Source organism: Anneissia japonica, unplaced genomic scaffold (assembly GCF_011630105.1).
Source record: "Anneissia japonica isolate Jap-2015-1 unplaced genomic scaffold, ASM1163010v1 scaffold439_len473750_cov173, whole genome shotgun sequence".
Taxonomy (NCBI): Eukaryota; Metazoa; Echinodermata; class Crinoidea; order Comatulida; family Comatulidae; genus Anneissia; species Anneissia japonica.
The window spans coordinates 412,620-424,635 of NW_022691745.1; the positions used below are offsets into that span (position 1 = coordinate 412,620).

The 12,016-nt window shown below is 32.8% G+C and overlaps 1 protein-coding gene across 1 annotated transcript in view; it reads left to right on the forward strand.

Moving 5' to 3' along the window:
* LOC117100090 (zinc finger protein 729-like) overlaps positions 1-12,016 on the forward strand; it is a 17,861-nt gene extending 5,845 nt beyond the window's left edge. Inside the window, exons 3-4 of the mRNA XM_033239642.1 lie at positions 6,363-6,738; positions 7,599-12,016. Coding sequence (XP_033095533.1) covers positions 6,363-6,738; positions 7,599-11,089 — 3,867 coding nt within the window. The 3' untranslated portion in view covers positions 11,090-12,016. The remainder of the gene's footprint in view (positions 1-6,362; positions 6,739-7,598) is intronic.

Here is a 12,016-nt window from a genome sequence, read left to right on the forward strand (position 1 = left end):
AACATCACAATAATTCATTATTAGACCTATAGTTGTTTTTTGAATTGTGCTCCACAAATCTCAGCCGATACCTCACACAACTCGTTAACGTCGCATATCTATTATTGTCGTGACGTCATGGCTCGCTGGCTCACACTTGCTATGTCTCGCACTTGTGATCAAATAACACGCTGGCTCGCACTTTGGCAACACTCTTTGGCAGTCAACTCGCCCCTAGAAAACCCGTCCTTGGAAACTTGCCCCATAAGACCATGCAGTCTTCAAAATAAAAATTTGTAACCTTTGGTAATCAACTACATTTTCCACATACATAGAAATTTTTGAAACTTTATTAAAAAAAACCTAAACCATATTCACCACTATAGACACTTTTTGACAAAAATGAAAAATTACATATATATACGTATATATATGTATATATGTGTATATACAGTATATATACGTCTATATACATAAATTATTTGTTATATATTTTTTATTATTCATTATTTTCACTTGACTCGCATAAATAATTCTGTTCGAAGAACATTTATATGCAGTTGTACTTCGCAGCACTTCACTTGCAATTTGCAATTTCTAGTATATAATATATATTATTTATGTATATATATATATATTTATATATATATATATAATTTATATATATATATCTATTATTTATATATTATTTATATATTATTTATATATATATATATATATATTATATATATATGTATATATGTACGTATATACAGTATATATACGTATATATATACATAAATCATCAAAGAAAGGTAAATACAGTGTTCGTACACTGTATTTACCTTTCTTTGATGATTTATGTATATATAACAGTGTTAACGGCTATCTTGATTTATATTACAGCATACGTATATACGTATATATATATATATATATATACAGTATATTTATATATATATATGTATGTATATATACTTTTTAAGTCATGTATCATGCATAGGAACGTTAACGCCTGCAAGGCTCTGGTTTTCAGATTTAGCATATTTTCAACTTGAGGAATGTAGACAAGTTTTATATCAAACTAAAGCTTAAAAAATGTTTTTTTATGATTCCTTGATGAAACTTTTTTTGTGTGGATGTATAAAAATATTTTGGAATTTGAAATTACATAATTTTGAAAGTATAAAAAATATGAAAATGTCAAGTTTTTTCAAAAACTCTAGGAAATAAAAAAATTGCCGTTCATGCCAGTCATTTTTATTTTAATTCGGAGAACTTAACATATTAAATTAGTTTTTTGTGACAAAAAGTAATATTCATTTACAAAACAATATTAAGGTGGGGCAAAAATATTTCTTAATATTTTTGTCAGTCTGTGACCAAAAAAAAAAACATTTTTCAAGTTTATTATTAAAGTCAGGCAGCTTTCAACCATTGTGAAATTCATAAAACCATTGAAGCTATTAGGCTAACATACACTGACAAGATTACTTAAATTTTTGGACTTATTTATCCATATTTTTATTAAATTAATTTTAGTCGGTCCGTGACTAAATTAGTCACACACCACCAGCAGTCAACAATTCAAAACCACAGTGCAGAGACTTTCTTCCAGTGTCTTTATACAAAGCTATCAATGGTAAAAGCCACAAACATTATATAGCATTGTGGACAGACATGGACGACTTTGAATTTCCTATAACACTTTTACACTGTCAAGACAAATGTGGAAAGGTCTTTATTATAAAGAAGTCACAGACAAATGGAATGTATGAAATAAAGCCAGTAGGAAGAAATATCAGTAGGAATTAATGTCATTAACAAAGGAATGATCCATTTCAGAAGGGGTTTTGGTTAAGAAATAGACAGGAGCCATTACACACCCAGTTAATCCTACTCATATGGTAATTTTGTGTTCATAGCATAATAAGCGAAGTACAGTATCTTACTTAACACTTAGCATATTAAATTAGTTTTTTGTGACAAAAAGTAATATTCATTTACAAAACAATATTAAGGTGGGGCAAAAATATTTCTTAATATTTTTGTCGGTCTGTGACCCAAAAAAAACATTTTTCAAGTTTATTAAAGTCATGCAGCTTTCAACCATTGTGAAATTCATAAAACCGCATTGAAGCTATTAGGCTAACATACACTGACAAGATTACTTAAATTTTTGGAATTATTTATCCATATTTTTATTAAATTAATTTTAGTCGGTCTGTGACTAAATTAGTCACAGACCGACTTGTCGGTCTGTGACCAATGATATTACAAAAATCTTTAAGCAAACTTTTCACTGTAAAGTTGGTTATATTCAATAAACAAAAATAAATGACAAAAGACATGGGCCTGGGAAAGGTTCTAACGATATATAATGATTTATTGGAAAATAACAATTATTTGCTTCATAATAGAGCTCTCAACAACCACCTATTGGGTATAATAAACCATATGTCTAAGTATTTGGAAGCTATATTAGTGGTCAAAATCTTTAAAATACATGCTGTAGTCTATCATTCAGTTCAGATCTTGATTTCAACATTAAATACTATTCATTATGCCATTATAACGTTAAAAAAAAACAGCACGCTATTCATCTCAAAGGCAACCTTAGATGGAAAACGAAGCATGCTAGATGGTCGCTGGGAGGATGTGAAAACACTTCCAGGTACCCATAAAATGCATTTCACCATTCCAGTTCAAAAGCATGTTGTACGATATGCCCCATATAGTCAATTCAATCAGTTGCAGGAATTTACTCTGAAACTGTCAGAAACAGAAACACCACCAGCAGTCAACAATTCAACACCACAGTGCAGAGACTTTCTTCCAGTGTCTTACAAAGCTATCAAGGGTAAAAGCCACAAACATTATATAGCATTGTTGACAGACATGGACGACTTTGAATTTCATATACAGTAACACTTTTACACTGTCAAGACAAATGTGGAAAGGTCTTTATTATTAATAGGAAGTCACAGACAAATGGAATGTATGAAATAAAGCCAGTAGGAAGAAATATCAGTAGGAATTAAATGTCATTAACAAAGGAATGATCCATTTCAGAAGGGGTTTTGGTTAAGAAATAGAGAGGAGCCATTACACACCTAGTTAATCCTACTCATATGGTAATTTTGTGTTCATAGCATAATAAGCGAAGTACAGTATCAGTTATTTCTCCATTTAAATTAGGCTAATTATTTATTAGGTTGTAAGTAAATATTTATTTTACTAAATTTATTTTACTAAATTTATCACAGTAAATACAATCTAATAACATCTGTATTTATTTACATATTAAATATTATAGTACATTTAATAACAGTTATAATACAACCTAATAATAGAAATATGTTCACTTATTTCTTTATTGCATTAACTAGGCCTAATTTATTAGGTTGTATTTATTGCTAAATTCACTCATAGAATAGAGCTTCATAATTTCTATCACACATTTACTTATTCCAACCTTGTTAGGTTGTATTTATTTAAGTATCTAATAATTAGGCTTATTAGGCTGTATTATTTAATGTACTGTACTATATAGTATATGATACTTTAATATTATTATATATCAGCTAATTATTTAAGTAAATATGACAATCTAATAATCAGGCCTATGAGGCTGTATTTATTTAATTTAATGTACTATATGATACTTTAAGTTTGTTGTATTTAGTATTGTATACTTAATAACAACTTAATAATTCAGCTCATAATTATTATTTTTATTAAAAGATTTATTAAGTTGAATTAGTATCATATATTAAATTTTTTATTTATTAGCTAAATATTCGTCATTTCTGGTTTTTTGTATTTCTTTTAAGTATCATAGTACATTTACTTGAATAAAACCAGTCTTGTTGTAATGGTCACCCTGTATTTAGCAAGTAAATACAATCAATAATACCTGAATTTATTTACGAAATTGTTATTTAAAGTGTTATCTTTAGTGGAGAATGCTCTCTGCCTGTTTTTGTTCAATCCGGTGTCCCTCAGGGTTCTATACTGGGGCCGCTTCTTTTTATCCTCCACAAGTGATTTGCAAAACGTTGTTTCATCTCCCACCTCAATTTTCATGTATGCAGATGATACTGTTATTTTTACTGTAGGTCCATTTCTTCTGATGAAGATGCCATCAAGCTGCAATCTTGCAATCCGAATTGAATAATATTGCCACATGGAGTTTTGAGATTGATCATCAATCCTTCTAAGTCTGTTTTTCTTACAATATCTCGGTGCCAAATCCCACTGCTATTTTCATACGAAGTTAATCATATTGAAATTCCACGCCAGACTGGCCGATCTAAACTTTCACTCACTATGTGTAATAGTCTAATGCATTCAGAGAGATTTCACTAGGTATTATCTTGGCCAGACTTGTTCTCTTAGGATTAGGGATATTGGATTAGGGATCTCGGAGCCAAATCCCACTGCTATTTTCATACAAAGTTAATCATATTGAAATTCCACGCCAGAGTGAGCATTACTACCTTGGCGTTATTCAATCAAACCTAAAATGGCATCTCCATATTCAATCAATTTGTAATAAAGCCAACCGAGTACTTGGTTTTATTAAATGTTTCACTGACAGATCTAAACTTTCACTCACTATGTGTAATAGTCTATGTCTTCCCATATTATATTATGCGTCACCAGTATGGAACCCCTATATGGAATGTGATATTGCCAGGATTGAATGCATTCAGAGAGATTTCACTAGGTATTATCTTGGCCAGACTTGTTCTCTTAAGATTAGGGATATTGGATATATTTCCTATGAGGACCGGATGGCCAAATTGGGTTTTGTTTCTCTTTAAAAAATTCAGAAAGTTATCGATATGTGTTTTTTTCTTTGAATTGTTCAACAGCCCAATTATTAACATGTTTGACTTCATCCTTAATGTAAGAAAAGAATATCCTACTCTTTGTAATAGAAATCCCCGATGCAACGAACTTGCTCATTCTTTTTGTCATAAAATTATTGACTGTTGGAATTGCCTTCCTTTACATGTGCGTAATGGTAATTTTAATTTATTTAAAAAAATTTTTAAGGAATCGTTCATATAACGTTCTTGTTTGACTATACGTTTTGCTGATGAGTGCTTGTGGATCCCAAACATTTATTGTATAAGAACTCTGTTCCTTTTGGTATACCCGCCTCCCCACCCACCTCCAGCAATCTGTATACTCTTTGTTACAATGGATTTTCTTTTTCTTTCTATTTTAATGTTTCTATCTTGTATTGTATACATATATATTGCTTGTTAAGTTCCTCATACTGTAAGTCAAAATACGTCGAGATAATGTATAGCGTACAGTACCAAAAACTTATTTCTAACGTATGACCAATGTACTTCTAACCGACTGTATGAGAAACTTATATCAAACTTATCTCCAATGCATATTGACGTATTTGGCATATTCCGGACAACCACAGAATTTACTGAAAGTGTTTCCAACTTACAGGTACTGTATAATGGCGTATTGGCAGCATTTAGGGGAATTGGTATAAACTGTACAGTAAACATGGGGTGATGTTGATACGGTAATATTAATAACTGCGACAATGATGTTGATACTGCCATGTTTAGTGTGGTTATGATTTGAATCGATGAGTGGCAGCCTTTTTATAGGCTACATCACATGATCATCGGTAATACGCTGCTGCGCACTGTCCATAAGTTCGACTATCGTTGGGCATAATTTGCGAACGCCAGCAGCACACTAAGCACTTGTTGGTATACGTTATCTATAAGTTGTTGAAACGTTCTATAAGTTACTAAGTTACTGTGCACTTCTCAAAAATTCATCATTATTTTATTAAACATTTAAAAATTATGAGTGTAACAAATATTCTCCACAGTGGCAGATTCAATGGGGACCCATCCCCCACCTCCCCACCTAATTTTTTGTTTATATTCTAAAAATTGAAGAAAAAAATTATATTCAAATTTAAGTTTGAGAGTGGAATTTCCAGCCATCGTAATGATAAATTTTCTTACCTCAGACCAAACCAATTGGGACTGAGGTGGTATTAACACCCTATTTGTGAGTTCTTCCTGGGGCCTCCTTCTACAGTATTTCGAATCAGTCATTCCTCCATATTAAAAGTCTTGTGTACTTTGTTAAGTATGTGTACAGTATATAAAAATCGTAATGATTTTTTTTACCGCTACTTTGTGTTTAACTTAGCCGAGGTTGATGGCTTGTAGGCCTACAGTAAATTCCTGGGACCTGTCAACACATAACATGACAACATTTTTTTTTATGGCAATACTGTATGCCTTGGGTAGCCACAGAATGTGTATTCTGAAAATGGGTCGCCACCTAAAAAAGGTTGAGAAGCAGGGCTCTAATCGAAGTAAACCCATAAAAATTTTTCTTTATTCATTTAGGAGTTTCAATCATCAAAAACTTCTGAAGATCTTGACAACAACTTCAACGAGCGAATGTGTAACTGGATGATATTTGTTAACCTTGCAAGAAACAGTCGGGAGTCAAATCTTGAGCCAGTTCTTTACAATGGGGCAATCTTCTTCCGCACATCAAAGTTAATTAATAAAATCAACCAGCTTCTTGTATCTGGTGATGTGGAGGTTGTTGGTACCCTAGAAGACTCTGATGTTAGAATACCAGGCCTGCCTATTTCTCAAGAAGGTTCTGGTCCAATAGACTATTCATTATTAGAACAGAGCATTGGTTGTAAGATAAGCAAGCCAGTACCAACCAGCAACACCGACATCCTAGCTAAGCAGTCTGCTGTCAATGAGGGTAAGCATACATCATTTCCCTGACAGTGGCATTGTATGTTTTGTATAATCATTAATTTCTCTTTATTGTCAAATTTAATATTTTTGTTAATTGTTTATTGTACTGTATATGAGGCTTGCCATTCCAAAACCAGCATTGTTGCTAAAAGTTAAACTGAGTAATTAGCATAAGAATGTGGCTGTATTGTAGACTTTAGTACAGAGAGGCTGTTATACTTTCACTCATATCTTCGGCAGTAATATAAAGTCTATTCAAGTTTAAAATGACCTGTCATTTTTAAGCTTATAAAGTAGAGAATATGAATATTAAAAAGGTCAATTTTCTAGTTTTGGTCACTTTACAGTATGCTGGTTTTAGCAAGTCCCATGTGAGAACATAATCCAATTATTCTCTGCTTAAATTGTTTTTAAGGTAAATTTTATTAAATATTAATCTTAAAAAATAAATTAAAATTGTTTGTAATTAATTTTAATATTTTGAAACTTTTAATTTGAATTTTTCCACTTACTGTTTGCATGTTATTTTAATGATTTCCTGCTTTACTGTATTTTATTCGTCTTTGCTGTTTTTCAATCATACTGATTTTTTTTAATTTTTTAAAATTATTATACAATAATTATAATATTCTCTATTTTAATATGAGGACCCTAACGTACTGTATTTACTTTTTGGGTCATTCTTTGTATCTTGTAGAATTGTTCTTTGTATTTGTAATTTCTATTTAAGTATTTTGAGACTAAATAATATCAATTTTTTTTAAATTTTTATATTATTAATTTTCTTTTATTAGTAAATATGTTTTATTGTTTCATTATCATTCTTTAAATGTATTTTACTGTAATATGTTTCTCTATTCTCAGATGATGAGCTTAGTTTTGATCTGAATGAGTATCTGCAACAGAACCAATTAGAACTTATTGAGAAACCTGTCAATTACAATCCACACAACCGAACAGAACCAGTGTGCTACAGAGGAACCTGTCAACCAGGGAAAACCATCCGAGGCAATGAACCATACATGTGTAAACAGTGTGGTGCAAGGTTTGCTCATGTGAGTGTGTTGATGAAGCATGAAAACACACACATGGAGGATTTGGGAAGGTATAGGTGTACTTACTGTGGGAGGGTGTTTGTTCAGAAGGGATCTTTACTAAAACATGAGGAGATACATACAATGAATCAAAAATTATCTATTTGTAAAGTCTGCTCTGTTTGCTTTGAGAGGCAGTCAGATTTGGATGAACATTTTAAAGTGTTTCACAGCTCAGAGGTTGGTAGAGCATTCCCATGTTTTATTTGTGGGACTGGCTTTACTAAAATCGGGAGCCTAAGAGCACACATTAGGTTGAAGCATCCTGGCAAGCTCTCACAAAAGTGCCGATTCTGTATGAAGACATTTAAAAGCAAAGCATTTCTAGATTCACATGAATATCAACACCTATCAGACAAACCTTTCGCCTGTCAGTTTTGTAGCTTCAAGTTCTCTGCTAGCTCCAAACTACTGAATCACATAAAATGTACACACAAAGAGGAAGTTGAGTCTACTGCCATGGCAGAAAGAGAATCACTTATCTGCTACTACTGTGGCTACACTTTCTCAGTACATACTCAGTTCATCAAGCATGTGAAATTATGCAAAGCTGGTTTACAGAAAGACTCTGCATCACCACTCTCGTCAGTTGCTGGGAAGCAGCTGAGATGCATGGAATGCACAACAACGTTCCTAACAAATGTATCTCTGCAGAATCATATGAAGCGGCAACATGGCGATAGACCATATAAATGCCACTACTGCTTGCGGTGCTTCAAGTTCAATTGCAATCTCAAGAATCATATTTTAATGCACATGAAGAAAGGCCTTTCTCCAAAATTCTCACCTGCTGTTCAAGATTCAGTGATGACTTGGAACAACAAAAATGCCAACCATGTGTATTTTTGTAACACCTGTAACTCAAGCTTCCAAGATAGAAATTTCTATCAGAAACACCAATGTAGAAAGGACACTTCCCAAGCAAAATCGATCTTAGTCTGCCCAGTATGTAGACGAGGATTCTATGGTAAGTCTCAACACACAAGACACGTAGCATTGTGTAAAACTGGTTCACGTAATAAATCAATGGCGTATAGAATGAAGAAGCTGCCGGTGTACTGTCAGTATTGCAAGGTGGCTTTTGGTTACCGCAAAGAATTGTATGCCCATGAACGAGTTTGTTGTGCTTTTTCAGAGAAGTCAAATAAGATGCTAGAACGTTATGGATGTGCTATCTGCAATAAAGCTTTCCTTAAGTGTAGTCTATTAAAAGTCCATCTGAGGAAGTTACATCCAGATGAATATATCGACTGTAGAATTAAGGAGTTAAAGTTGAACATGTGCAATGGTTGTAAAAAGTGTTTTCGTTGCTTGAAAGGTCTTTCCAAACATGTCAATCATTGTCCTATTGCCTTAGGTAAAACAAGCAGGTCTCTTAGTTGCAAGCTATGCTATAAAACCTTTAAAACCATACTACTGTTCAATGGTCATAAAGTTTCTTGTGAACTGAAGAACCATTCAGAAAAAGTAAATGTAAACCAAGGTACAGGTATAATGAAAGGTGCCCAAATAGCCAAAGAAGCTAATGGTTCAAAAGGAGTAAGTATGCCTGTGCTAACTTCCAGTTTTTCATGCGAACATTGTGGAAAGGTATTTTTAAATGGACAGGGCTTAGGGAAACATAAGAAATATTGTCAGATTCCAGAAGAACCAAAGTCATATGTTTCTCACAAATGCTCCAAGTGCTCAAGATTCTTCTTAAACCGTAACATGCTTATTGCACACAAGATGGTTTGTGTTGAAAGGAAAAGAAAAACCAAGGCCAAACAAAAGTCAAAACGATTTCCTTGTACTGATTGTGGCAAGTCTTTTCGTTGGATCCAAAGTCTCCAGAGGCACAAACGCTCCTGCATGCCAGATATCATAAGCGGAGCTGATACTTACATTTCAGGATCTGTCAATCCCGAATCTTCAGATTCTTCCAATGAAATTTTCTGCAAAGTATGTGGAAGGACTTTCAAGAAAATACAAGGCCTTGCAACGCATGAATTGACATGCATGCCAAACATTGCAGAGGACAGATATCCACCAACAGAGTCTTCTGCAGTGTCCTCAACTACAAAGAGTCGCTTTAAATGTAAATACTGTTACATACCATTTAACAAATACAAGGCACTCATTCCTCATCTGAAAAACTGCTCTTCTCGAATACTACAGATAAACAATAAGCAACTCATGGCTAAAAATGAAGCAATTAAAAATGAATCAGAAAGGATAACGACAAACAATTCTGTTACGCTTTCAAGTGATCTATATATATGTCGTAAATGTGGCACATCCTTTCAAGATGAAGGCAAGCTTGTTGAACATGATTTTGTTTGTTGTCCAGAATTCAAAGTATTTGGCTGCAGCAAATGTAGCGCGACATTCTCAAATGAAACGGATCTTGCACGACATGCGCAAATGGCTCATAACCGCATCAAGAACTTCATGTGTAAGACATGTGGGAAGACTTTCTTGAACAATGCTGGTTTAGGTAAACATAAAAACACGCACAAAACAAATGTCTTCTTAAGGACTACGAAGCAACAAAATAGTAACATTGCCAAAAAATGTATCAAATGTAAGGTATGTGGGTGTTCTTTTGGTAGCCTGAAAGGTTTAAGGAAGCACAAAAACTTAAATCGGTGCAAGGTAATATATCACAACTGCACACTTTGTGGAACTAACTTCAAATCAATCACTGAATTTGAAAATCATTCTGGAGCATGTACAGAAGCTCGGCAGCACATATGCAAAATTTGTGGACGTGGATTCAGAGTTCCTGGTTATCTTGACCGCCATGTGCTGAAAGAGCATGACAAGTCTTTCAATACTAGTGCAACACGTCACAGAAACAATGAACAACAGAATGCTAAAGAGAAGTTGAAGCAGCTTAAGGAATCTGAATCAGCCTTGAGAAAACCAAACATTTCATCAGCAGTAACAGGATCCCATGATCACAGTAAACAAAGAAATGACAGCTTTAAATGTGGCTTTTGTTCGAAGAGATTTCCAACGTTGGAAGCATTCGCTGACCATGAAGACGCTGAACACTCAAAGAAATTTAAATGTCATGTCTGCTCTCAGAGTTTTAAGTTTGAAAGACAACTTTTACATCATCGTAGATGTCATGTCAATGTCTATCCACATAAATGTAAAATGTGTCCTATGAGATACAAGTACAAAGCTCACTTAAAACGTCATTTTGAAAATAAACATAGCTATAGAAGTCAACATTTAAAGAAAGAGTTGAGAAGTATCAAAAAAGATGGTTATTAGAAAAAAATATTACAAGTCACTGAGATTAGTTTGATCGATCTGTTGCTTTGTTAATGAACACACATCAGTAAATTTTTTTATTAAAAAAAGAGATAGAAATGACGTACTATGAATATTTTAGATAGCAATTATCAATTGAAACAGATGAAGGCCATACCATGATGTAACTTTGTCTCTCTTCTTGCTTTACCAACCCTAGGTCAAGGAGGTATTAAATATATAGTGTATTAAATACCATTTTTGCTTTGGTTGTCTTATTTTCATCTTAAGTGACAAAAACAAAATCCATGGGTAAAATGTTTCAGTAGGCCTATCTTCATAGTTAAAAGTATCAAACTAATAATAGGAAATGTCAACAAACAACTACGAATTCATTCGACTCCCTGTCATCAGAACAAGGTACCTCATGGATGTATGGGGAGCTGTTATTCTATTCTTGCATTATCGTTGTTAATGTGTGTACTTTATATTCACTAACAGTTCTACTAATGTTGGAAAAATAGTATGTTGTGCCTTTGCTTTCAACCAGTTAATGTTAACATCTATTTTTGTTTAATTAAGAATCTCTAGTGTAAAGCTTTATTTGTGTGCTATTGAAATGTCAAAACATGAACAGTCTCAAAGATATTTTTTTTACCATGCATCATATCTTGTATAATGGCACCAAAGATTCTTATTTGTTCGCATGATCATGTTTAGTTTGAATACTGTTAATGTAGATTTTAAGGTTTTTTTTTTTTTTTTATTGTTACAAATTTACCATAATAATTGTCCTGTAAATTCATAATAGTTTAATGAACATATGAGCTGAATTATGTATTATTGTAGTCCTACTACGAATACCTATATTTCATAAATCTTTGCAAACTGTATTACTGTATTTTGATTGCATCAAAGCTTTTTAATAAATAGTTATTACAGCATTGA